At 45.2% G+C, this 27,506-nt stretch overlaps 1 protein-coding gene across 4 annotated transcripts in view; it reads left to right on the top strand.

Moving 5' to 3' along the window:
* The first annotated feature begins 3,052 nt into the window (after positions 1-3,052).
* The window catches only part of ANKS1B (ankyrin repeat and sterile alpha motif domain containing 1B), a 753,819-nt gene continuing 729,365 nt past the window's right edge, over positions 3,053-27,506 (top strand). For all 4 annotated transcript variants that reach the window (XM_065423481.1, XM_065423480.1, XM_065423479.1 and 1 more), the window contains exon 1: positions 3,053-3,186. In XM_065423481.1, coding sequence (XP_065279553.1) covers positions 3,053-3,186 — 134 coding nt within the window. The remainder of the gene's footprint in view (positions 3,187-27,506) is intronic.

The raw sequence follows: 27,506 nt of genomic DNA, 5'->3' as shown, positions 1-27,506 counted from the left end.
CAGTGTCAATGAGGGCACAATTCGGCCCACTGATATTTCCACACTTGTCCTCTATTTTTTTCCTGATCAGTCTCATGGATGGTATTTTCCCTTAGCACATAGTCTGGGGGGAAATAAAATCTTAGGACTAATTATGTAACATTTGTTTACACTGAGTCATATTTGCCATCTGCTGGTTCAATCACCTAAACAATCCAAATTCTTAAAATCTGGTTGTTCCTTAGTATTTGCTCTGCTTCCAATCTTATTATTATCTGCAAACATGCACATTTTGGCCCTGATGTTGCAATGAGCACCACACAGACAGACCTCTGAGCCAGTGTGGAACCCCATTGACTTCAAGAGAGCTCAGCACAGATGGAAGAGCCTGCCAGTGCAGAGTTTATTGCAGGGTCAGAGCCTTTGTTTTCAGTACCTTCATACACATCATGTGCCACATTAGCCACTCAGATAGATGCAATCCCATTGCCTAATGGAACTAAAGGCTACATTTGGCCAGCCGTGTAATGGACAACAAGCCTAGATTTAGATGCTGGAATATGGGAGTTACTCCATTTATAATTACTTTCAATGTTGGAACTGGATGACTCAGGTGTTTGGTAATAAGCTCTGCATTTTATTATCTCTACTTCAGATTGATGGTTCAAATGTGACCCAGATCAGTTGTGACTAAGGGCTCAAACTGTAAAGCTTAATTCATGTATTTATTTATACAAAAATAAACTTTAATGGAAACACTGTCCTGAGTAAAGGCTTGCAGAATCAGGTCCTAAAATGTATGTTGTTTATATCAAACAATGGTATGTATTCAGTCAGGAAGGCAAGAACTATAGCGAGTCTCCACACCTAATAATTAGATGCCCTATTAAGTGTTCTGCTACTATTCTGGGGGAAAACATGACTCATCATTTCACATCCTAAAAAATTTAAAATATGTAAGATTCATTTTTTGAATAGAAACTGGATTGTATTTGTTTAAATATGCTGTGAACAGCTATATTTGCAGCATTATGGATGGGCTGTGATTCCAAATGGTATATTTTTACAGTTACTGGAGAGTTAAGCAAAGATATAAACTTAAATTCATTTTTTAAAAGTTCCAATGTAATTAACTAAAACATATGAAATAAAACAGTTATATGAGCTACTATATATGGGGAAAAAACATGGCTTCCTCGAAGAGCAGTATTCCCCACCAAGGATTTAATCTAACTCCTTTTGAGGTCAACGGGTAAATTTCCTTTGACTTTAACAGAAGCTGGATAAGGCCATGAGTACTTAATATGGTCTCCCTCAACATACTAACTTAATCTCTTGCCTACCATGATATGTTATTTTTGGTTGTTAACTAAGGCCTTGACCCTGCAAACACTTGCATGCATAAATTTACTCATGTGAGTTTACTGGATCAGGGCTTAATTTATGACCTGATCCTGCACCCATTGTTAATGGGTGCTTTGCCATTGCCTTCATTGCAGGACTTCTAAGGGGCGTTGTCTTATTTGCCTGTAACACCTGTGTTGCTACAGAAATAAATACTGAAGGTAATCTACTAAATCAGTTGGGGGTGAAAAGGCTATTAATTGGCTTTTCATATATAAACAGTATCAAAGAGTGCATTAGACAAGGATGAGCTAATGATTTGGGCAAGAGAGCAAATTTTCCATGTAACTCATAAAACTCACTGGAGTTGTGGAGAAAAATTACCCTAGCTGCCAAGGCGGGAGAAAAATCATCATCATGGAAGAAGCCTCCCATTAAAAACACTCAGTGTCAGCTCCACTAGCACCAGGACAGTGGAAGATCAAGTCCAAAGGGGCCCCAGTTCCATCAGTGTTCCCCCTCCTTTGACAAACGTGAGACAAACTCAGTGGACCCCTGCTGACTCAATGAGAGAAATCCTGACCCCAATGAAGTCAGTGGGAGTTTTGCCATTATTTACCCCCCACCCCAATCTGCTGTGTGGCTCATAGCTATAGTGTCCCCCCCATGGGCTCATGTCTGAATCCCAGCGACCCCTCTGTCTGCGGTGTCTGGCAGGGAGCTGGATGTTGCCACCCCAACTCACGCGCTCCTTACCGTCGGTCCCATTTGCAATCCTGAGCCCCTTGCTCTCTCCCTCTCCCCACACAAGCGAGGCAGCCCCGCCCCACCACTGGGGGGGGGGGGGGAGGTGATGCTGCCCTCTGCCTCAGCAGCACCTCGTCCCCCGCACTCCAAGCTCCAGGACTCACCCAGCTGCAGTTATCCCGAGGCCACAGCAAGAACCACCGCCCCTTCCCCTGACTGAGCTGCATCGGGAACACCTGCTTCTATCACCTCCGGTAGCGGTCACCACACAGAGCCACTGCCTACCGCTGTCTGTGACCCCTCCCCTCCCCTCCTTGCACGCGCAGCGTCTTGTCTTCAGCAGCCGGTAACGGTCCCGCCGCGCGTGGCCCCGCAGTGGAGCGCGAGGAGCTCTTGCTCTTGTTGCTGGGCGGGCCGCGCCAAGCGGCTGAGGGGACACAATCCCCAGCGCATCACTGGTAGCGGTACCAGCAAGGCGAGGCGCTGGGACTGAGGATCCGGGGAGGGGGTGGGACCAAACCCAGCCAGCCACTCAGAGAGAGAGATCTGTGTCTCCCCAGCAACGGGCCTGGCTGGCCAGGGCTGCGCCTCCTCCCTCCATCCCTCCCTGCTGGTCATTATCTCGTATCTTCCTCCCCCCCACCCCCATAGGCTCTGAGCCCCCCCTCACTCACCCTGCAGGTTGGGATTTGGTGTGTGTGTGGGAAGGTCTTTTATTGGCCTAATTTCCTCCCCCTTAGTCCCCCCCCCGCTTTCCTGCCACACTCCACCCAGAATTGAGCTAGTGTAACTAGGAGGTGATTCTCCTGCTCCCTCTTGCTGCTGCTCTGTAGGGGCTGCAGGGGTCTCCTCTCTGCCCAGATTTGAGGCAGGGCTTTTAGGCAAGGAGGAGATTATCTGATCGAGGGAGGGAATTTTTTGAAGGGGTTTAGCTATATCTATAGTATTTTGCGAGGGGGGAGGGAGTGTTTGGTTACTGACCATGGGGAAGGACCAGGAACTGCTGGAAGCTGCTCGCACTGGGAATGTGGCTCTCGTGGAAAAACTCCTGTCGGGGAGGAAAGGAGGGATCCTGGGCAGTGGATCTGGAGCTATTCCCCTATCCAGCTTACTGAGGTAGGGACATGATTCCCCAGCAGCTGCTAGGGATATTAACCTCCTCCTCCTCCTCATCACCATCATCACCTCCCTCATCCTCATGCCTGTATTCTTCATAGTAACCATAAATTGTTCACTCTTGCTAACAACTACAATGTGTCAGTGTTTAAAGTCACAGCCATTCATTATATTAAAATAGTAATTTTGAATTCCCTGCTTTCAATGTGTCAGCAGGGTACTTGTTTCTGATATATTACTAGCATTGGTGCAGAATTTATGCATTTATTGGGTGGATTGCTTTGCACAATGGTGTAGTCACTCTCACGTTTCCTTTAGAATGTTATCTTTTCTTCTTTGAATGCTTTTTTAATATGTGATTCAGTTGTTAATAACAGAGAAGCTATTGTGTGTTTGTAGTTATATGGAAAAAGCCACAACTTACCCCACACTTTCACCCATAGTTATTACTGTCACATTTAGAAGAAATTAACCATACCATGATAATGAGTCTATAAAATGAAGAAAGTGAACCTTTTGATGGGAGGTCATCAACACAGAGTAGGTGTAAAACTTATGGAGCAGGTTAGGTAATAGCAGTGGTACTTTCAAGGTATCTGGATTTAGTGGAGTAAAATTGGGATACTGGTCATATCTAGCTGGAGTCAACTTTAGTCTTTAGTCATATGTCATGCAGTGTGTAACAGGGCTTTTGATGTTAAGTTTCATCATGTTGCAAGTGAGAAGTGCATTATCACAAGCATTTATGACATTTGACATTTTTCAAATAAGAAAAGGTCTGCAGCACACAATCTGCTGCCAGTGCTATACACTACACTAGACACAGCACAGCAAGGTAGAATGAATTGAAACACTATTGACCTAAAACTTGAACTAATCATTAAATGTGCTCTACTGGAAGAAAAGAAGCAGACCCAGATTAATGGAAATTCTTTAAATGAAAGGCAAGAAAGGTTAACTTACTTGAGATTCTATTGCCAGTACATCTCTATTTTCCAGGGCCCAAGCCACTTTATTTATATTACATGTGATATTCTCCATAGTAGGAATTGTAATATTCCTGTCAAATTATACCAATTTAACTCTATTTTAAATTTATTTTAAAATTGTTATGGCAATAAACAACAGTTTAGATACCCACACAGTTTATCAAAGTTCTGTGATGCCATAGTGGCCATAGCACAATTAACTTTTATTTAATTACTACTATGTTGGCCAAAGTTAAAATACATTTGTACAATTACTTTTGGTATTGTAATTGAATAGCCTGCTTAGCAAGAAAAATGTGAGACAATTGGTTGAATTTAAATGATACGCATCACTTATTAAAATGTGATACATATTTCTTTGTAACAACATCATTTTTCCCAGAATGAAGTTCATTTCAGTGCAATGATTATCCATTTATGAACCACTTCAAATGAATATATTTATGTAGTTAATTTTTTAGAGCTGTCCCCTCTGCACTTCTGTTGCACTGTTACTTTCTTATTGTAAATCACAAGTCCTATAAATCTCTGCAGGAAAGTGTGTTTGCTTGTGTTTTTCTGATTATAGAAAATGGGTATATTAGGTTCATTTACAAAGTGGTTTGTGTAATGTACAAATGGATATAATAGAAAACTGGTTAATGGGTTATGGTAGTAATTGATTATTAGTGACAAAGTAAACATTTCATACTGTATAAAGTAAGAAATGTTCTTTCTCTACAGTAACAACAAGGAGTCTGGTGGCACCTTAAAGACTAACAGATTTATTTGGGCATAAGCTTTCGTGGGTAAAAACCTCACTTCTTCGGATGCATAGAGTGAAAGTTACTTTCTCTACAGTGGGCACCTTGGTTTGTTTTACTGTAATGAAAATAAAACTAGTATATTATTGTGACTATGAAACTTATAATGTTATGTCTCAAAACAAAGCAATGGATAAGCATTTTAAATCTTTAAAAAACAAATAATTGTAAACAGGAAACTTTAAACAATTTCAGAAATAAAAATACAACATACAACAATTTAAAAAAAATTATGAAAGAATTAAACAGTGAACTGATAGATACAAGTGCAAATCTATGGACTCAATCCTGCAATCACTTACTACTGGGCATAGCATTTTCTACAGTGAATAGTACTATGACTTTGTCACCTGGACTACTCATAGTACACCTCTACCCCGATATAACATGACCCGATATAACACGAATTCGGATATAACCCGGTAAAGCAGTGCTCCGGGGGAGGTGGGGCTGCGCACTCCGATGGATCAAAGCAAGTTCAATATAACGCGGTTTCACCTATAATGAGATAAGATTTTTTTGGTTCCCGAGGGCAGCGTTATATCGAGGTAGAGGTGTAGTAAGTAGAGCTGAGCAAAATTTTTCAACCAAAACTTTTTTTGGTGAGAAATGTAGATTTGGCAACATAAAAACATTTTGCAAATTTGTGTCAGTTTTGCCACGTTTTGGTTTAAAAAAAACAACAAAAACATTATTAAAATTTTTTTATTTCAACTTTTTTTTTTAATGAAATGTTTCAGTTTTTTAATTCTAAATGGCTTTTTGTTTAGATTTTTATTTTAGAAAAAATTAAAGTGTAAAAAACGCTCCAAATCAAAATAAAATATTTCAGGTCAAATGAAATGTTTTGTTTGACACAAAAATAATTTTTTACAACTTTTCAATTTGCCAAAAGTTTCAAAAAAATGCTGCGGGACCCCATCAGGCACTTACCTGCTGGGTTGCCCGGTGGAGCCTGGGGCCCACAAGTAGCAGCTCCGTGGTCCAGCCAGTCCTACTGTCTCCAGGGAAAGCAGAGAACAATTTGAATCAGCTCTGCCATCTGATTGGACTGCAGAGTGAGCATGTGACATCCCATCATCACTCCCTGATTGGAGGGGGAGGGTGTAGTGGAGACACATTAGGCTGCCCACAGAGGGGTGGAGACGTCCCCCCGCAAACATCGCTGCTCGCCCCCTCCATCCCTGCACTACAGCCGGTGGAGCTGAGGCTGTACAAGCAGCCGCCCAGGGACACACTGTGCCCCACACCCCAGCCCAGCTGCCCACCCTCTGCTGGGGGGGGATCCAGCACTGGGAAGCGGGCATGGTTCCAGCCCTGGATCAGCTTCATGGTCCGCCTATTGACTACCCCTGCTTTAAGCCATCTCAACATGTTTTTATCCACATCTATCTAGAAATGGGGTCCAATTTTCTTCTAATTTGTATGATTGCTCTCTATGTGATAGGCTATTCTTTCTTTTGGCTGCTAACTCAGACAGTTCCGAATACCACTGCTATATTGTAGGCATAAGCCTACTCTTCCATTTTTTGTAGAAGAATGTGCTTGGTGATCATTGCAGCCCTCAAACACCAAAGTCTTTGTGGTGGAGCTAAACCCAGTTTAGCAGGTAACTAACCGAGGGTATAACTTTTGACTGAGGTGTGGCTGCTGAAATTGAGCACTATTTTAACTCTTGTGTCCACTTCTTTCCACACTTGCCTGGCTGTTGGACAATCCCATAGGATATGTATCAAGGTTCCTTTTTCTTTCTTCAAGTGCCAACAGTCATCAGAGGATAAGGCCTTTATCTTGTACAACCCCAGTGGCGTCCAATTCATTTTGAAAAAATCTTTTGTTATAACAAGAATATATTGAGATCCACAGAGGTATTTCTAAAATTATGTAATATGCCGTTGCACTGGGATTCTTTTAAGGGCTGTGATAAAGCCCCTTCCCATGCTTTCACCAAGAACTCCAGACTAATGGAGTTTCTCTTTATTAACAAAATATACATAGTGGACATGGACCTGGGGAGTTTATAAAGTGTTTCTAAAGTTCCTAGCAGTTCTGGGGCCTCTGGACAAAATGGATAAATTATCAGGTGTCTTAGTTGTAAGTACTGCAAGTCCACTTAGGAAGGCAGGTCATAACATTGTTTTAGCGATAGAAAAGGGACAAAGGCCTCATTATTGACCATCTGGGAAATCTACATGATGCCCATACTCAGCCAGTTCTTCTAATTTATAGGTTTGTTCCCAATTTGCAAGTCTGGGTTGAGCCAAATGGGTGCTTTTGCATGACTGTGAGGGTGAATTTGGTACCTCATGGCTGGGACAGCCCAGACCCTTGGTGCAGCCACCAAGGTAGTCACCTTATTTTTCTCCATTGGACAAAAGAGAAATTGAGGGGACCAGCAGGGGGAATAAGATGTATTAATGCATGTTCAGTTTCCACCCACATGGGTGTAAGGGTATTCACATGCTGGAACCGGTTTGACGTCTATGACATCATAAAAGTTGAATAGTAATTTTGTAGGTTGGGAACCCAAACTCCCCCTTCTCTATAAGAGTTGGAGTGTTTAAAACAATAGGCATGGGAGTTGACCAGGGCTCCACAGGAAGGCTCTAATAATGCTATTTAATTTTCTAAAATAAGATTGTGATACTGTGGGTCTCAAACCCAGGTCTGTGAGTTCCTACACAGCAATTACATCCTGGCCTCCACCCAATGGCTACTGGAACCTGGTGGACCAAGGAGCTAGTAGGACTACAGCCTCAGCCAAGGCACCACACACAGGATCCCTGATTGGAGGATTGCCCAGCTTCACCAGTTGGTCCAACCATGATATTTAAGCCAGAAGGAGGAACAGGAAGTTGTCTGTTGCTGCTGTATTGGGTCCTGTTTGTGCCTGCATTCTGCCCACAACACTGTTCCTGATTCCTGCTCGGGTCCTATCTTACCCCTGCCTTTGCTCCTGGTTCCCACCCTGCTCTGTGGCTGTGCAGTGACCCGGCTAGGCTAGGCTATGGTAATTGTAAGAAGAGTCAAACAAAAAGGATTATTTAAAATTTTTAGCTCTTTATAAGGGAAAACCCAAAAGTTGTACCAGGAGGTTAAATAATATAGAACATTACCAAGTACTTGCCACATATATTAATAAACTATAGGTTATGAACACAGTAACCTTTGCGAGCTTGTACAGGCTACTCTTCCTTGTTCTGTGCAGTTAATACCAAATACATTGTTATTAACAAGAACAAAAGAAGTTACTCAACAATATACCAGGTCACTTTAGAGAAGCATGAACTTTTCCTCCCCTTGGTTGTAAGTCCAGCTCTACTCTTGCTGTCTGATTCTTTGCTTCTCTTCAGCTGGAAGTGCTCTGCAGATTCAGTGTTTCTGTGGCTGTACCTCTTTGCACAAGTTTATCCACAAGCAGAGTTTCTTCAACCCAGGGCCAGCTCCAGGCACCAGCCGACCAAGCACGTGCTTGGGGCGGCACCTTAGAAGGGGCGGCCAATATTGAGGTGGCGGGGGGCGCTCGCAGTGTTTCTGTTTTTTTGTTTCGGCTGGGCAGCGCAGCGCTCGGAGGGGTGGGGGTTTGGCCAGCCTGGTGCGGTGTTCCGGGGGTTTGGGCGGCCTGGTGCGGCGCTCGGGGCGGGGGTTTGGCCGGCCTGGCCCGGTGCTCGTGGGGGGGCGGGGATTTGCGCGGCCCGGCACGGCACGGCGCTGATGGGGGGGGCGGCGGCGCGGCGCTTTTCTTTTTTGCCTGGGGCGGCAAAAAAGTTAGAGCCGGCCCTGCTTCAACCAGTAGCCCTCCTTTGTCCTATTAGGCACCTTTGACCTGTGTTCTTTCAATAGATGTTCAAAGAGTCATTCTCTCTGTTTGTTTACTTTAGGTCCTCCGTGAGGAGCTTCTCATTTACTGTTTTCAGGATCTGTTTTCATTTTAACACAGCTTTTCGAGCAATTTGCTTTTTCACCAATTATATTTCCTTTCAGTTTTTCCACTTGATACTCTCTTGGCAAATCTGTAGATTTTATTTCCCTCTGCTTCCCTTCTTTAATAGTGTCTGCTCATGTACCCAGGTCTATTTTTTTTCTGCTTCTCCTGACATGAAACCTTTCCTATTTTCTTTCTTTCCATCTTCTCACTTCCCAGTCCCCTACTTTTATTCTCCTATTCTTTTATCACCTCAGCTCATACCCGAGCTCTGGTTCATCAGCCAGCTCAGCATCTAGATTGTTCTCCTTCCCTCCTTCTCTAACAGCTTTTTCCAACTGTCTCCTTCGGTTGGATTCCCAGACCCCTACCCAGCTTGAGCTGCCCTCTCATTGACCATCTCTCTCCCCAGGATATCATTATGTGCTGCTGCATCACAGCTGCCGCAGGTGCCCATGCCAGGGTTACTACACCTGATCCTTGCCTCTCCTCCAGTTCCTGCCTTTTATGCCTCGCTTCCAACCATTAGTTACCAGTCCTGGTTCTGACCTCTAGCTCCGACTTCTGACTCTGGCTTGACCCTTGACTTTGTCGTTTGGTATCTGATCCTGGTTCCAACTCTCAGCTTCGATTCCTGGCTCTGACTCTGGCTTGACCCCTGGCTCTGGTAATCAGCAGTTGACTTCTTTCCCCTTCTTGAATGCCTGCTCTGTCCACTAGACCTGACTCCTGCTCTGACCACTAAGCTACACCACCAATGTCCCATTCCCTAACACTTTGCTTGGACTGCTGTTGCGGAAGGCCCTGCAGAATGGAACCAGTGAGGCTTTCTTCCCAAAGGGAACCTGAAAACACCGAGTTGGTAGCCTGCCTCCAGGCGGACTGCCAGGCAACACAGGCCCATTTTACCCAGTTGATGCAGAGAATCAGGTTGTATACCGTGCAGAGAAAGCTGGCCTCTGGACTGCAACTCCTCGTGCAGGGACCTGTGACTCTGTTGCTGGAACGTTTCAATGGGCGTGGCGTGAAGTTCTGTGGGTTTATAAAGCATTGTTGTCTCCAGTTCCTACTTCAGCTGCAAGTGTACTCTTCCGACCAGGCCAAGGTAGGCCTGGTACTCAGCCTGCTAATGGGGGAAGCACTGGATTGGGTATGCCCCCTATTAGAGGGCAACAGCCCAGTACTAACCGGTTGGGATGCCGTATGGCAGGCAATGTCAACATTCTTCAACAACCTCATTGTGCCTGCATGGCTGAGGATGTCCTCAGGATGCTCTGGCAGGGGCAGGGTACTGCTGCTGCCTATGTAGCTTACTTTCGCCCACTGACATAGGACACAGAGTGGAATGAGGCAACCAGCTATTCCATTTTCGATGGGGTCTGAGTGACAAGGTCAAGGATGTTCTGGCTCCAGTGGAAACTCCAGCAAGCCTGGACACCTTTATCGAGCTGATTGTACAACTTGACAACCAGTTGTGGGAGCTGTGCAAGGAGAGAAGGGGGTGGTTTCACATCCCCTGTGTCAGCCACAACCATGTGTCAACTACAACCATGAAACTCTGTTCAGCGTGTTAAGCGGATACAGATGGACTCTGCTCACTGGCAACTTATCCCAAAAGAAAAAGACAGATGGTGACACCTCAGTCTATGCTACTATTGTGGTGAGCCAGGCCACTTTATCTCCATCTGCCTGACTTGAAGCCCAACCCAAAAGATCTGAAGGACAAGCCAACCCAGGTCCAATCTTCACATGAAAGTAAGGTATAACCATGAGTCCCAAACACAAGTCCTGAGAGGGACACGCACTGGATGCCACCAGGAGGTGCCACAACTCCAAGTGCCTGTTAGGCTATGGATCCTGGGCCAGCATCGGCAACTGCCCATGCAGTGAGCCCTCATTGATTTGGGCACTAGTGATAATTTTATGGATGAGACAACAGCCCTGACCATGCAGGTTCCCTTAAAATCAAAGAGATGAAAAGAAAAATGCAGACTCTACCTCCCCATCGGGATTATGATTGTCCTATAGACTTACAGCCCAGGGCAACAGTCCCATTCAGCCAGGTTTATGCCATGTCTGAATCTGAGCTAGTAACCTTATGTGCATACCTTTGAGAGAATTTGGCCACAGGTTTCATCTGTAAATCCACCTCACCTGCTGGGGAACCTGTTCTCTTTGTGAAAAAGAAAGATGGCAGCCTCCTTCACTGTGTTGACTATTGAACCAGATAACAGTTAGAAATCTGTACCCGCTGCTCCTGATCCAGAGCTGTTGGACTGAGTAGGGGGCCACTTGAATATTTACAAAACTAGTCCTTCAGGGGGCATATAACCTTGTGCGCATTAGAGCTGAAGACGAGTGGAAGGTTCTCAGACCTGCTATAGCCACTTTGAATTTTTAGAGATAAGGCCTGACAAATGCCCCTGCTACATTCTATCACTTCATTAATGACATGTTCTGGGACATCCTACATCAATACATAGTAGTATGCCTTGATAATATACTTATTTTTTCAGGCAATCCCAAACAGCACACAACTCATGTTTGAACTTCCTGGAGGGGCATCGCCAACATGGACTGTATGCCAAATTGAAAAAAGTGAGCAGTACTCTGAAACATCTGCAAACTGCAGTGCTTTCAGGGCTTTACAAATTTCTACCGCTGGTTCATCTCAAAATTCTCAGGGCAGATCGGCCCTTGAACCCGTTCTGTAAGAACACCCAGTTCAATTGGATTCAAGAGGCCCAAAGAGTCTTTGAGCACCTACAACTTGCATTTACCATTGACCCTTACTAGCTCAACCTGGTACCACATAAGTCTTCATTGTGGAAGCAGATACCTCCAACCTGGCAATTGGAGAAGTGCTCTCCCAGAGACCTGGGCCCCAGCAAGTGATGCACCCATGTGCCTTTTATTCTAGAAACGTCATTCCCATTGAGCAAAATTATGAAATCCTAGATAAGGAACTCCTGGCCATCAAGACTGCCTTCAAGGTGTGGTGACACTACCTCGAAGAGGCCCAACACGTATAATAATGCCGAACACACCTCTTTGGGACAAAGCCTATTTTTTGCGAACTAGGAGTTCCACCCGTTTCCATCCTGAACTATGCACAACTTCCCCCAACCTGGCAACGTCGGAATGGGTACAACTGATCCATTGTATTCAGGGGGAGCTAAAGATCCACATGGAGGAAGCAAATAGGAATACAAGAGGTATGCAGACCAGTGATGACAGAGAGGCCCCAACTTTGCTGTAGGTCAGAAAGATATGGCTCTAAGCAAGACATCTCCATACTGACAGACCATCCCATAATCTTGAGCACCAGTTCTTTGGCCCATATTGAATCTGTTGACAGATCAACCCTGTCACCTTTGAACTCCTCCTTCCTCATTCTCTCAGAATTCACTCAGCATTTCATGTATCCCTGTTGAAGCCATATGTGGCTAACCCTTTTCCACACAGGACCCAGCCACCTCACCTACTGGTGCCTGTTCAGGACCACAATGAGTAATAATGTTCACAAAGTCCTTGATTCTAAAACTAAGCGGGGAAAGCTGTGGTACTTGATTGATTGGGAAGGTTACAGGCCTGAAGAGCATTCCTGGGAGCCTGCTGAAAAAGTCCATGCCCGCAAACTGTAAAAACCTTTCACAAGAAGCATACTGAGAAGACCAGCCCATTGACATCCTGAGGGTGTGTGTGTGTGTGTGCTGGGATGTCCTGGGTCTCAAACCTAGGCCTGTGTGTTCCCAGACAGCTGTCACATCCTGGCTTTCACCCAATGTTTGCTGAAACCTAATGGGCAGAAGAGCTACAGGAACTACACCTCAGCCCAGGCACCACCCATGGGATCCCTGATTGGAGGATTGCCCAGCTCCAACCATGCTATTTAAGTCAGAAGGAGTCACAGGAAGGTGTCTGAGTAACTAGGTGATTGTCTGCTGCTGCTGTATTGGACCCTGCTTGTGCCTGCATCCTGCATTCTGCACCGAACCCTGTTCCTGGTCTGTACCCAACTCCTGCCTTTGCTCCTGCTTCCCACCATGCTCCTGCTCTGTGCCTGATCCTTGCCTCTCCTTGGGTTCCTGCCATTATGCCTCACTTCCAACCATCAATTACCAGTACTGGCTCTGACCCCGGCTCCGACTTCTGACTCTGGCTTGTCCCTTGGATCTGGCATTTGGTATATGACCCTGACTCTGACTCTCAACTTCAGTTCCTGGCTTTGACTCTGACTTGACCCTAGCTCTGGTAACCCGCAAATGACTCTGGTGCTGATCATCAACTTCATTCCCCACCCTGGACCCATGCTTTGTTCAGTAAACCTGACTTCCTCAGAGCTCAGTCCTGGGAACTCAGAGAAATGTCTCTTTTACTATGGGCCACAATATTAATAGCTTTGGGCATTAATATCATGTCATTACCAACCAACAAACCAGCTGGTAACTTCTCAAGAAGCCCCACTTTCAAAGTACCACTTAAAACTTCCCCTTCCAATTCAATGTAGGCTAAAGACACCATTGTTAAATAGTCCTAAAGCTGGCAGGTTTACTTCCTCTCCTGAAATCAAGGGACTCTTCTGATTTACAATTCTCCTGACCAGGGAAACCTGAGCACTAGAGTCTTCCCACCCCTGGCACACTTTGCTAATTACTTTGGCCATTTTTATAAATTCTTTGTCTACCTCCAAGAGGTCAGACCTGACAAAGTTAACCAAAGTTCCCTTTGCCACTACTGAAGTCTCTGACTCAAAGGTAGCTGCATTAACCTGAACAGATCAGGGAGTGAAATTGGACATCCCTCCCACATTCTTAGGGCATTGCTTTTTCATGTGATCGAGGGACCTACATGACTCACACTTTCTTGAGCTCCTTTCTTGGGCTGGGGTCCGATAACAGGGTTATTGGGAAGACACCAGTACTGGGGTGGGGTAGACTTCATTCCCTCACCCCCTCCCTATTCCCAGGGACAAACCAGGAACCCACTCTTACTGCAGGGTTTTGCCCTTCCTTTTGGGGCTTGCACGCCCTGTATAATCTCATTTGTAAGTACAAGTCAGCTATTTTGGCAACTGCTTCCACTGATATTGGAGTTTTCTCCACAGCAGTTAACATGTCCTCAGTGCACACTTTGCCCATACGTACGTGCACAAGAGAGAGAGAGTGCAGACCTCAATGAACTGCTTCCGAGCAATTAGATCTATCAGCTAGTCATGAGTGTTTGTCCCTTTACTCTTTATATATTTTTTCAACTAATCCACCATTTAATGCACATGTTTTACAGGACCTAATGTATCAACCTTCTTGAGTTTCCTGAATTTGAGGTGATATGCCCTGGTGTAATTTGAAACTTTTTAAACAGAGACATTTTAAAAATGTAGTTCATAGCCTCATTTACATCCATATCATTAAACATCTGTAAAGTTTTACAGTTAGCTTGGAGATCAAAACAGTCATTCTCCAGACAGCAGGGATGTTATGTACACTGGAGATCCTTTCGAAGGTGCTTAAATATTCTTCAATGCAATCAGTCTTCCTGTAATTTGGGCACAATTTGTCTCAGTCGTCTGGTCTTTGGAGTGGAGGAGTACCTGGTGCCTGAGGGATCTCTCCTTTTTCCAGTATGCTTATGGCATGCAGCCTCTCCTTTCTTGGGTTTCTGCTTCCCGGGCTTTGCACCTTTTGGCTTCCAGCTCCAAGGCTCTCTGATATGCAGCTATCTCTGCTGCCTGTTCTCTGTCTGCTGCTGCCTGTGCTCTCTCCACTGCTGCCTGTTTGTCTGAAGCCACCCACATCTGGTATTCCTAGTTCTTTGATGCTTTAGCCATCTCCAAGCTGCTCAGCTTTATCTGCAGAGCTCTTTTCACTGCGGGCAGTGCCTGCATTCATCTTATCTTGCTTCATAAAGGAAAATCTCAATTCCTCAATGTTTTTCCCTGCAGTGACTAAACCCTGATCTGTGCATTGCTCCTCTAGCTGCTGCTTATTCAGTTTGGAGTATGTTTCTGGTCTACTCATTTTGGGGTTTTTCTTCATTCTATTTCCCTTACCCAAAATAAACAAATAGAAAATACCTCACTTTTTCTTTGCCTGTTCCCAGTTGTCTCACTTGTGAAACTCTTAGGCTTTGTCTACACTGACAATTGAATGGCAAAATTTTTGTCATTCACAGGTGCTTAAAAAAAGCCCCCACCTCACCCCCGAAAGACAAAAGTTTTGCCACGGCAAGTGGCAGTGTAAACGGCTCATTGTCGGCAGGAGCACTCTCCTGTTGACAACGCAAACCCTGCTCGTAGGGGGTGGAAGTATTTTGTTGGCAAAAGTGCCGACAAACAGCGTTTACACTGCCCGACTTTTAGCGACACGGCCGTGTCGCTAAAAGCTGTGTAGTGTAGACAAAGCCTTAGACTCTAGTTTACAAGTGCTTGGAGTTCTGATCCTTAGCTAATCCGCAAAGTGGATGTAAGATCCTGTCGACTATGCCATTGTGACACTTCATAGGTGTACCCAGTGTTATGAGGCACCTCACCAGCACCATCCCTTAGCGTGAGGGAGTCTTGTCTGTGCCTGTTGTGGATCTGCTCCCAGCACAAGCACTATCTACCAGGCCTCCACAGACCTCATTCTCTTTGTACAGGTTAGCGAAAGGCAAACACCAATCCCCAAGTCCTCAGAGCGTTCCCTGTCATGTGCAGCCCCTTATGCACTGAATTACTTCTGGGGGAATTCTGCACCAAAAAATTAAAAAGTCTGTGCACAGTATTTTAAAATTCTGCTCATTTTATTTGTCAAAATAACACTATATAATCATGCCAGTTTCAAATATTTTTGTAATTTATTTCAAAATACCTATCAGCAAGTATGTCTGTAACAATACAGATACACACAAAAATTCTCTCAGGAGCAGTGAGTTAAAGAAACCTGTAGGCCAACCCAGTTCTGTTTCTCTGCCCCCCTGCTCCCAGAGCCCAGTCGGGGGCCAGACACTCATACCCTCTATCCTCCTAGTGCCCAGGGATCCAGAGGGAGAAACAGCCTGATGCTGGGTCCTGGGCTTGCACGGAGTTTCCTGAGTGCCGCTGTTTCCTTCCTTCAGGATGTGCTGGGAACTGCAGCTGCCGGGAACCCTCCAGCTCCCTCCCCCTGGCAGTGTCTTCTATTTGTGAGCTGGGCTCTGCCAGATCCAGCAGCCCCTAGTGGCAGCCAACATCTCTGCAGCCCATTTCTTTGGGGAGAAAAGGAAATTCTGTGCACACAACATTAGTTTCTGCAAAATTCTGCATTGCGCAGTGGTGCAGAATTCCCCCAGGAATAACTGAATGCTCACAGAATTAGTAGGCCTGCTGTTCCTGAAAGGACAGTACCTACCAGCTTGTACGATTCAACTCATGATCACCACTTTAACACCACGACACTTAGTTATATGTATAGTGAAAACAAGAATACGTTTATTTTTAAGGCTATGATTTTTTCACGGAAGTTGTGGAAGTCATGGAATCTGTGACTTCCAGTGACCTCTGTGACTTCAGCCCGTAGTGTTCGGGAGCTGCAGGGTTCTCCTGCCACCTGTGGCAGCTGGCGCCCCCACACCCAGCTCCCGGCTGCCGCGGCCGGCAGGGCCCCCCACAGCTCCTGGCCAGAGGGGCCCCTCCGTGGCTCCTGCAGCTCCTGGCTGCCACAGGGCAGCGGGGGGAACCCTGGAACTCCAGGGGCCCCCACTGCCTGTGGGGTTTGGAGCTCCAAGCGGGCCTTCGCAGCTGCTTAGCCACTCCGGGCGGTGTGGGGACCCCCAGCTGAGCTTCCCATTTTGTCACAGATATTTTTAATATAAGTCACAGAGTGGTCACAGGCAATAAAGAAAAATGCATGGAACCCCATGACCTGTCCGTGACTTTTGCCTATGACCTCTCTGTGACTTTTACTAAAAATATCTGCGACAAAATCTTAGCCCTATTTATTATCAAAGAACAGAGATTCAAGTGATAGTGAGAATATTGGAAACAAATGTTTTTTCTTCAAGGAGTGTCCCTGTGGGTGCTCCGCTTCAGGTGACACTGCATCCCCGCACCTGCAATCGGAGAATTTCAGTAGCCGTACTCGTTTGGGACTCACATTCGCTGTCCCTGCCTTGCCCCGTCTCTCGCAGTTACATAGGGCTGTGCGATCAAACCCCCTCAGTTCTTTCTCTACCATCCTTGGCTTGAGATGGAATAATCAGCAGTGCCTCTGAGTTTGCCTTTATCTTAAAAATTAGATTTAGCTTTAGTAGTTTTAGAGCCCAGTTAGTCAGTTTAGCCATCCTTCTCTTTCTTGTTTGTTTATTTATTGAAAATTTCTTAGTGGATTAAGTATTATTTCTTTATTATTCCCAGTTACCCCCTGTAACAACGCTGGTCCTGGTGGGACCCAACTGAGTGTGCCAATTCAGGACAAATTGCTTAAAGCAGGGCAGTTACAGCCCAAGGCTGGGGGTTTTCCACCTCTAAGGCAAACCAAACCAGCCAGACAGAGAGGACTTTGGTTTTGCCCCACTGGCTAACCACAAGTCACACAAGCAATTCCCTTAGACACTCCAGTTTCCCAGTATCACCACCAGTGCCACTCGTTATGGGGATGAATGTTTATGAAAACCAATACCCCAGTAAAAGAAAAAAGGTTCTCTTGATCCCAAAGGACCAAGCCCCAGACCCAGGTGTGACGAAGTGGGAATGTCCTTAATGTTTTCTTTGAATACCGAGTGGGGAGTATTGACCTGGGAAGGTTGCAGGGGAGTTTTGCTGGACTGTCTGCATTGGGGATGGGAGACTTTCCTTGAGGGAAGATACCTGAGCACGTAACATGAGAACCCAGGAGGGGGGTTGGAGGCCAGGTGACACCTTTGCCCGGGAAACTGGACAAAGGCTAGGGGGAGGAGCCGGGGGGAGGCTGAGTGAGATGGCTGGAGGGAGTTTCAGTTTGGAGCTGGCTGGGAAAATGGAGGGGAGCCCAGATGGGGCTCTGGCCTCCCAATGGGGCTCTGGCCTCCCAACGGGGTTCTGGCCTCCCTGCCTCCCCCCCAAGATGGACCTAACTGAGGGGGTCCTGTTGTCTGTACCTGCAAGACCTGTCTTGGACTGTGTTCCTGTCATCTAAATAAACTTTCTGTTTTACTGGCTGGCTGAGAGTCATAGTGAGTCGCAGGAAGCTGGGGGTGCAGGGCCTTGTCTCCCCCAAACTCCGTGACACCAGGTCAATATACAAATCAGATCTTACCCACAAATCATGCCGTTGCCAATCCTTTAGAATTTAAAATCTAAAGGTTTATTCATAAAAGGAAAAAAATATAGATGAGAGCTAGAATTGGTTAAATGGAATCAATTACATACAGTAATGGCACAGTTCTTGGTTCAGGCTTGTAGCAGAGATAGAATAAACTGCAGGTTCAAATTAAGTCTCTGGAGTACATCCCCTGCAGGGATGGGTCATCAGTCCTTTGTGTAGAGCTTCCATTTGTAGCAAAGTCCCTCCAGAGGTAAGAAACAGGATTGAAGACAAGATGGAGGAGCTGCAGCAGCTTTTTATATTCTCTTGCCATGTGGTCTTTCTTTCTTTGTTCCAAAGACAAGCATTCCATCACATGGCATGGAAAAACCTCAGAGTTCTGTCCATAGGCAGGTCCCTGCATACCTTGCTGAGTCACAAGGCATGTCTGCCTTCTCTCAATGGGTCAATTGTATATCTGATGGTCCTTAATGAGCTATCAAGCAGGCTAGGCAGAGCGGACACCAACTTGTTTGGGATGTCACCCAGAAGCATAGCATAAGTTTGAAATACAGACAGTATAGATCCAATATTCATAACTTCAACTACAAAAATGATACACACATACAGAGAGCATAATCATAACCAGCCAACCATAACCTTGTCTTAGACACCTCATTTGACCCCCTTTATACAAGATTTGGTGCCATTACAGGACCTTGGTTGCAACCATGTTCTATATGGTCCCAGTTCAAGTCAATAACGACACCCCCTTAGCATAGTATAGATACCCCCCTCCTCCCATGGGGGAAATGTTATTTTTAGGGGATCTTCAGGTTTTAAATGCTGCCTAACTTGCCAGGAGTCAATCCTGATCTCCAACGGACACTCACAGTGTGTCTGCTGTCTCAGCGAGACACACATTCCACAAAAGTGCTCAGATTCCCATAATCTTAAAACCTGCACCAGAAAAGCAAGGGATCTTAAGCTAAAACTTCTTTGGATGGAGAAGTTTCTGCGCCCGGCTTCCAATCCAGGATCATGGATCCCTCCTGGACACTAGTCTTCAGCGACAGCATCTGACAGACGTTCCTCATCACCCTCACAGAGGAAAGAACACTCCTCTAAAAAAGTGACAAAAAATGGGCTACAACCTTTCTGGGAATCAACTAAAAAGAGACGATCCCGGACTCGTCAGGCATGCTGGTTACAGACCGGGGCCCTCTGGGACCATGACAGACAAAGACCCTAAATGGGCAGGCTCAGAGAGGAGTGGCAAAGGGAACTTACCCTCCCTTTCATGGTACTTCTGGAGCCGCTCAAACATGCAGCACTGAGAAACTCAACAGCGCTGCTGTCTATGGTGCCACTTTCTGCCTCGATAGCGCATAGCGCTCAATCATCGGTACCGACAATCGATACTGCAATTTCATCGGCACCACCAACAACGTCCTCCTCAGGACCAACGTTCTCGGTACCACAACAATTTCTCCAGCACAAAGACCTACTAGTCTGTTCAGCACTGGAATCTACCCTCCTCAGTACCAATGTTACTACAGCATGCTCGATACTGTGCCAAGTTACACCACCATCCAGATCAGCTCCTTCTTTCTCCAGCGATGAGGATGATGAGGAGGAAGGGGAGATCTACTCATCATGTCAGTCCACGCCTATCCAGACAGCCACCAGACTGGGTTCACCAGAACAACCTGGATACCAGCCCAGAATCGAAACCCATGGATGGTATAGACATCCATGGATACCACCACCAATGCCATTCCCCACACAGTGGCCCTACTGGGATCCATGGGCAGTGTACCAACAGCATTACTCTAAGTCTGCCAGTACCCACAGGGAGAGAGTGAGACAGTCTCCATTACCCTCAATACCTGGACCCTCTGAGCCTCCAGAAGAGGCACTCAAAGGGCTGGAGCAGACTTCAGATCAGGAGGTCACTCCAGGTACCAATTTCTCCTCCCCCCTCCGTGATGGGTGATGATTTTAAACAATTCCAAGAGCTATTTAAGAGGACTGTGAACTCATCAGAAATATCACTGAATGAAGCTGCAGAGTCTCAACACAAACTGTTGGACATTTTACAAATGTCAACTTCATCCAAGATTGCTCTCCCTATAAACAAAGCGCTTGTGGACCCAGCCAAGACCATCTGGCAGACCTCAGCAACAATTCCACCCGCTTAAAAAAGCAGACAACAAATACTATGTCCCCTCCAGTGGAATGGAATTTTTGTTTTCACATCTCACAACAAACTCTGGTGGTAGAGGCTGTGAATGAACAGGGAAGATAACATCACTCCAGATCCACCCCATATGATAGGGACTGGAAGCGGTTAGACCTCTTTGGATGTAAGGCCTATTCGTCAGTGACCCTACAATTCAGGATTGCCAATTACGAGGCACTGATGGCCAAATATAACCATTCAAATTATTCAAAACTGTCTGAATTAATTGATTATCTCCCTGAGGACAAAAAAGAGCAATTTAAAGCAGTCATCTTGGAGGGTTTCCTTCTTGGCCTTACAAGCCTCACTGGACATGGCAGACACAGTGGCAAAAACCATCACTACGGCTATAGTCATGCGATGGACTTTCTGGCTCCACTTCTCGGGTTTCCAAAGAGGTACAATCCACTGTGGAGGATCTCCCATTGGAGGGACTGAAGCTGTTCACAGCTGAGACTGACGAGTTGCTTCACACTCTAAAAGATTCTAGGGTGATTCTTTTATCTTTAGGTATCTATACACCTACACAAAGAAAGAAGAAAGGGAAATATTACTCATTACAACGAACAATATCTGCACCATATGTACAATCACAGAGGCAATATGACCCACAGAAACATAGAGGCCTACAAGACGTAGACCACTCCCATCTCAGCGATTGACATCCCAGCAGCCCTCCTTGAAACAGCAATTTTGAGGGTTTGGTCGAGGACCTGAGATGCCTCCCCCATTTCCAAGTGCTGGAACCATCTATAACCATCCATCCTTTTGGAGACAGTCTGATCCCATTCCACCCAGCATGGTAGACTATTACGTCAGACAACTGGGTATTAGAAATCATTGAGACTGGCTATTCAATCATCATGTCCATCTCCCCTACCCACTCTCCCTCCCTGTCCCTATTCAGGGACCCTTCTCAGGAGCACCTACTACGACAGGAAGTAAACCATCTCCTGCACTTGGGTGCCATAGAACCAGTGCCAACACAACACAGAGGAAAGGGCTTTTATTCCCATTATTTCTTAACCCAGAAAAAAACGGAGGATGGAGGCCCATTCTTGACCTATGGAAACTCAACAAAGACACAACGGTTCAGGATGGTCACGCTAGCAACGATAATCCCAGCAGTAGAACAAGAGGACTGGTTCTCGGCTCCCAACCTCCAGGATGCATATTTTCACTTTACAATACACCCATCACACAAGAGGTTTCTCAGATTTGTTTTGGGACCAAATCATTACCAATACAAAGTACTTCCTTTCAGCCTGTCTATGGCTCCCTGGGTGTTCTCCACAGTTCTTGTTGTGGCGGCGGCTCACCCCATATTGCCCTACTGGATGACTGTTTACTCAAAGCTTCCACCTGAGAAGATGCCTTAGAAGCTACCCAAAAGACAACAACTCTCTTCACACAACTAGGTTTACAAGCAAATAAGTACAAAATCAATGCTGACACATGTACAGAGACTAGAATTCATTGGGGCTGATCTCTATTCACTGGAGCCACCGCCTCTCTACCTGCACACAGATTTGTCAAGCTAGTCAATCTGATCACTACAACACAAACCAGCCTGCAGACATCGGCCAGGACCTGCCTCTAACTATTGGGCCGTATGTCAGCAACGACATTTGTCGTGAAGCATGCCAGGTTACACATGCGTTGCCTTCAGGGCTGGCTCAGGACAGACAGTCCACTCAGACACAGTCTAAACAGGTGTCTTACAATGCCAATCAAAGTAAAAAATGCTCTACACTGGTGAATTCAACCCCACAATGTTTGTGTAGGAGTTGCCTTTGTACAGACCCCTCCATCAATTATACTTACAACGGACACTTCTCTGCTAGGTTGGGGGCACACTTTCACTACCACACAATCCAGGGCAGGTGGTCTCCCTCGAAGTCAACATTGCACATCAACTTACTAGAACTACGAGCAGTCCACAATGCATGCTCACACTTTCTGCCCAGGATCAGGAACAAGACCATAAAAGTGTTGACAGACAACTTTGCTTATATGTTTTATATTAATCGAGAATGGGGGGCATGGTCACACTCCCTATGCACAGAAACGGTGAGATTATGGAACTGGTGCATCCACCACAACATCAATATCTCAGCTTCCTAGCTGCCAGAATGCCAGAACACCACAGCAGACGTGTTGAGCAGAAAATTCTCTCAGAACCATGAATTGGAAATAAACACCACAGTACTACAGACAGTATTCAAATCCTGGGGTTTCCATCTATAGACCTTTTTGCTATAGGAACACTAAGTGCCAACACTTCTGCTCAAGAGCAGGATTGGGACACTGATCTCTGGGCGATGCTTTTCTCCTCAAATGGGAGGTGACTCTACTGTATATGTCCTCCTCTATCCTTCTCGTATCCAGGGTCAAACACAAGATAAGGACCAACCAATCCAGAGTCATCTTGATAGCCCCTATGTGGCCCAGACAAACCTGGTTCCCTTACCTGTTGAAGATGGTGGTATGCCACCATGCACTCTTCCCCGTCTTCCACATCTCCTGTCTCAGGGTGCAGGTCAGGTCCGCCACCTGAACCTGGAAAGACATTGTTACTCCATGGTTCCAGGGCAATGAAATAACCTGTTCGGAGGAGGTAAGGGTCATACTATTAAACAGCAGAAGGGCTACTACACAATATACTTACCTGCACAAATGGAAGAGATTCCGCATATGGTGCCAGAATAGACAAACAGTGGCTACTACCTCTGCTTTACATTAGTATTAGATTATATACTGGAACTCAAGAAATTGGGCCTATCAATGAGATCAATTAGAGTACGTCTTGCATCAATCATGGCTTTTCATTACAAAGTCAATGAGTTCTCAGTCTTTGCCCACCCTACCACTAAACAATTCCTCAGGAGTATTCGTAATGTCTATCCTGAAATAAGAGTCCCTACTCCACCCTTGGATCTTAATCTTGTGCTATGTTGCCTTATTGGGCCCCCTTTTGAACCTTGGCAACGTGCTGACTTATGCACCTCTCAGTCAAGGTGGCTTTTCTCATCACCATCACATCGGCACAACAAGTAGGAGAACTTGGGGCTCTCATGGCACACCCCCATACACAATCTTCTTCAAAAACAAAGTTACTCTAAGACTACATCCTAATTTTTTACCTAAAGTATCTTCCTCATTCCACTTGAACCAACTTATCCATCTTCCATCGTTCTTCCCTAAACCTCATGGGAACAAACGAGAAGCGATGTTCCAGACCCTGGACATCAGAAGGGCACTAGCATATTACATTGAAAGGACTAAACCCTTCAGAAAGTCGACAAAGTTCTTCCTTTCTATTACTGAAAGATCTAAAGGAGATGCCATATCCAAGCAAAGGCTCTCAAAATGGATTTCTGGATGCATTGACCTTTGCTACCATTAACAGGAACTACAACCGCCACCAGGGACCTGCAAACACTCCACCAGATCGCTTTCCATGTTGATAACCTTCCTCAACAATGTATCTATCATGGACATCTGCAAAGCAGAAACCTGGGCATCAGCCCAGACGTTCACAGAACACTACACAGTAGAGCAGGACTCGACATCAGACACTTTGCTGGGACTTACTGTCTTATCCTTCAGAAATTCAACTCCGAAGCCCCTTCCTTCCAATGAGGGGCACTGCTCTAGAGTCACCTAAAGTGGAGCACCCACAGAGACAACCATCTCGAAGAACCTCAGTTACCGCACAGGATGAGTAACCTTCTCTTACATATAAAACAAAATCATAATGTGCTTTCCAGAGATAAAACTTAACTAACAATTTACTCTCCTGTCTAAAGAAGCTTATTTCACTCAAAGTTCTCTCCAGAGTTTTCAACTGGTTGAGAACTGGCCTGGTTGAGACCCCTCTTTCATGAAGTAAACTTGTCCATTTACTTCCTAGGTGAAGGGTGCCAGGGTCCTTCTTTGTCCCCCAAATATACTCAAGCCAACCTTTGATGTGCACTTCAACCTAGGTTGCCCCCACACTGCTTGTTTTTCCTGTTATTTTTCTCTTTTTGAAGCTTTCACAATGCTTTGTTGGTATTCGGTTTAGACTGGTGAGAAGAGACACATTGTGAAAGATGCAATACTTAATTTACATGTAAACATCCAGATAAAATTTCTTTTCTGACAGACAACCAGTTTTTCATGTTTGCTTGTGAACAGCCCCTAGACACAGATTTTGATAATATAATTTTCAGTGTAGATACGTAACTCCTTACACAGCATCCGTACATGCATTTTGCAATAATATTGATGACCAGCATGACACCAGCTTTTATTTGAGACCTCACATGATACTCTTTAGTGAACTAGAATGTACATACTTGGCCCAAGAGTTTCTTATAAACCCTCTGCTCCCCTTTACCAAATTGCATTAAGAGGTTCTTGGGTCACACAGATCTTGTTACATGTTTTTAGAACTTAATTCATGGTGACAGTAAACATAACTTGACAATACCCACTTCACTGTCTCAGGTTCCTTTTCCCTTTAAGGATTGTGTTCTCCTTTCTCCCTCTTCCTTGTGGGAGCTCAGCCTTCTCCTAGATGTAGGTAGGAGGGACAGCGGGGAAGAGGGCTTCCTAGCTTATTGGTTGGATTGCAGGTTAGAAAGGAAGGCTTATAGGCTTCTGTGCACCCAAGGGGAGGGTTATAAGCTCTTTCCCCTACCCAGGGTTCCATTCTGCTCAAAAGTTTTCCCTACTCTTCCTGCCATCTTGCAATAGAGTAGGTGATATCACACTAGTCACCTTTTTGGTAACAGAGGAAATGTCACGCTGTCTGAAGTGGCTTACAACTGTGAGTGCCATCTTAGGTCAGACAGTCAGAAAACAGGGCAGACACCCCAAACTGGTGGTATATTCTATAATTAGATTTCACCAAGCCAGTAACAAATGTGCACTCCTGGACCACTATATTAGTCTTACCATAGAGTCACAAACAGTTCCCTTAGGCTCTCCTGCCTGCCTTGCTGATCAGACAAACTGGACTTAGTGATACTGGTCGCTATACCAAATAGCGCATCACATTAGGTTACTCCCAACCCCAAAGGGTCAGTCACTTACCCCAGGTCAATGGATACTCTCGATCTCATACCAAAGACAATGCTGGCAGCCAATTTCTCTGGTAAACTAACTAAAGATTTATTAGCTAAGAAAAAGAAATGAGAGTTGTTGAGAGTTTAAAACAGGTAAAATACATTAACAGGTGAGTCTAAGTTTGTAAGTCCAAAATGATAACAGAGATGTAGTGATCTGCTAGCTTTCCAAAAGTCTTTTCAGGGTTACACAAAATAACTTTGTGGACCTCTGTCTTGCATCTGGAACATTACCTTGTGCATGTCCAAATAGCTCAGAGATACAGGATCGATCTCTGGATCCATTCTTATAGCCCCTTTCCACAGAAGGCAATTTGGCAAGTGTTTTTATTCACACCATGGGCACTTCCTTTGTTGATTAAATGCAAACAGAGTCTATGAACTTCTATTGTCGGACACAACGACCCAGGCTTTGAAGTTCGCAATCTTTTACATTTTCAAGGCTCCAATCTCGTATGATGGGTAAACATAATGTAAACACAATGTGATAGTCAGAAACAATCCTCCATTAGTTTTCATGAAGTTTACACATCCAGTACATTCACATCTTAACACTAACACACACTTTAATCTAGGGTTATCCAATTATCGGGTATACATAATGTAATGTGACAGTAAACGACAGATTATAGATAAACAAAGACAATAACATTAACATTTCTTTGATATTCACCCACAAGTGAATTAGTCTATGGCTTTGATCTGAGTTGGCGTGTCAGCATCACAGAAAATACATGACCTTTTGTCTTTGTGTTACATACATCTTTATAAACCAATGTGTGGGATAATCTATTATGTAACAATCTTTCAAATTATCGGTCATATCTATGGTAATAAAAGGTGTGCCTTATGAGAGTTTGAGAACCACTACAATATAACTGTAGAATGAGGAAGGTGGTTCGCTAAATGAGGTGGATAGGTACCTAACTAGGAGGTGAACTTTTGAAAATCTGGAACCAGTTGAGGATGCTGAGATCTTTTGAAAATATGGTCCTGTTTCCATTGATTTTGAAGTTCTGCTGAATGGTGTCTTCAATGGTGGTCTAAAGATGCAAAGACTTAACAAATAATAGATAGCTATAAGGCCAAAGACAAACCAATTGCAGGTTTTATTTTCAGAGTAATGCAGTTAATTGACTTTCTCCCTAAGAAAACTGAAGACTGTCTACAATGAGAGGACTTACACTGCATACTTTGGGATACATATTTTTTCCAACAAAGAAAAAATTAGTTAAAAAAAATGTTAAGGTTGCTTAAGAGGAAGCCCTGGCTTTAAAAGCCCTTAAGTGCAAGCAAATATCCACTTAAGGTACTTTCTTTAACATAACACACACATTTTCACTGACAGACTCCATCAATCTGTAAAAAATGTTCCAAATATCTCCAACATGTACAGCAGGGATCGGCAACCTTTGGCACGCGGCTCACCAGGGTAAAGCACCCTGGCGTGCCGGGCCGGTTTGTTTACCTGCCGCAGCCACAGGTTTGGCCGATCGCAGCTCCCACTGGCCATGGTTCGCTGCTCCAGGCCAATGGGGGCTGCGGGAAGCAGCACGGGCTGAGGGATGTGCTGGCCGCCGCTTCCCGCAGTCCCAAAGGTGCCAAAGTGTGCCAAAGGTTGCCGATCCCTGATGTACAGTAACACAATACATACATTACTTTCCTCATGATCACACTATAATTCAAAACACTTTCAATACAGAGTACTTCCATTTGGTCTCTCCTCTGCTCCCAGAGTGTTTTCACAGGTTCTATTAGTGGTAACGGCTTACCTTTTCAGAGAAGAAATCCTGATATTCCCATGCACGAACAAGTGGCTGCTGACGGGACACTCCTACAGCAAGGCCTTTGTGGCCACTCAGAAGGCCTTAGATCTACTTTTCAGGCTGGATCTGCAATTAAACACTGAAAAGTACACCTTGACCTCAGTATAAAGATTGGACAGGACCGAGCCACTTTGAAAGTCTCCCAGATTGTTTGTGTCTATTGCAGACAGATCTAAGGGATC

Source organism: Emys orbicularis, chromosome 1 (genome assembly GCF_028017835.1).
Source record: "Emys orbicularis isolate rEmyOrb1 chromosome 1, rEmyOrb1.hap1, whole genome shotgun sequence".
In the NCBI taxonomy this organism is placed as follows: domain Eukaryota; kingdom Metazoa; phylum Chordata; order Testudines; family Emydidae; genus Emys; species Emys orbicularis.
This window is presented reverse-complemented; position numbering and strand designations above follow the sequence as displayed.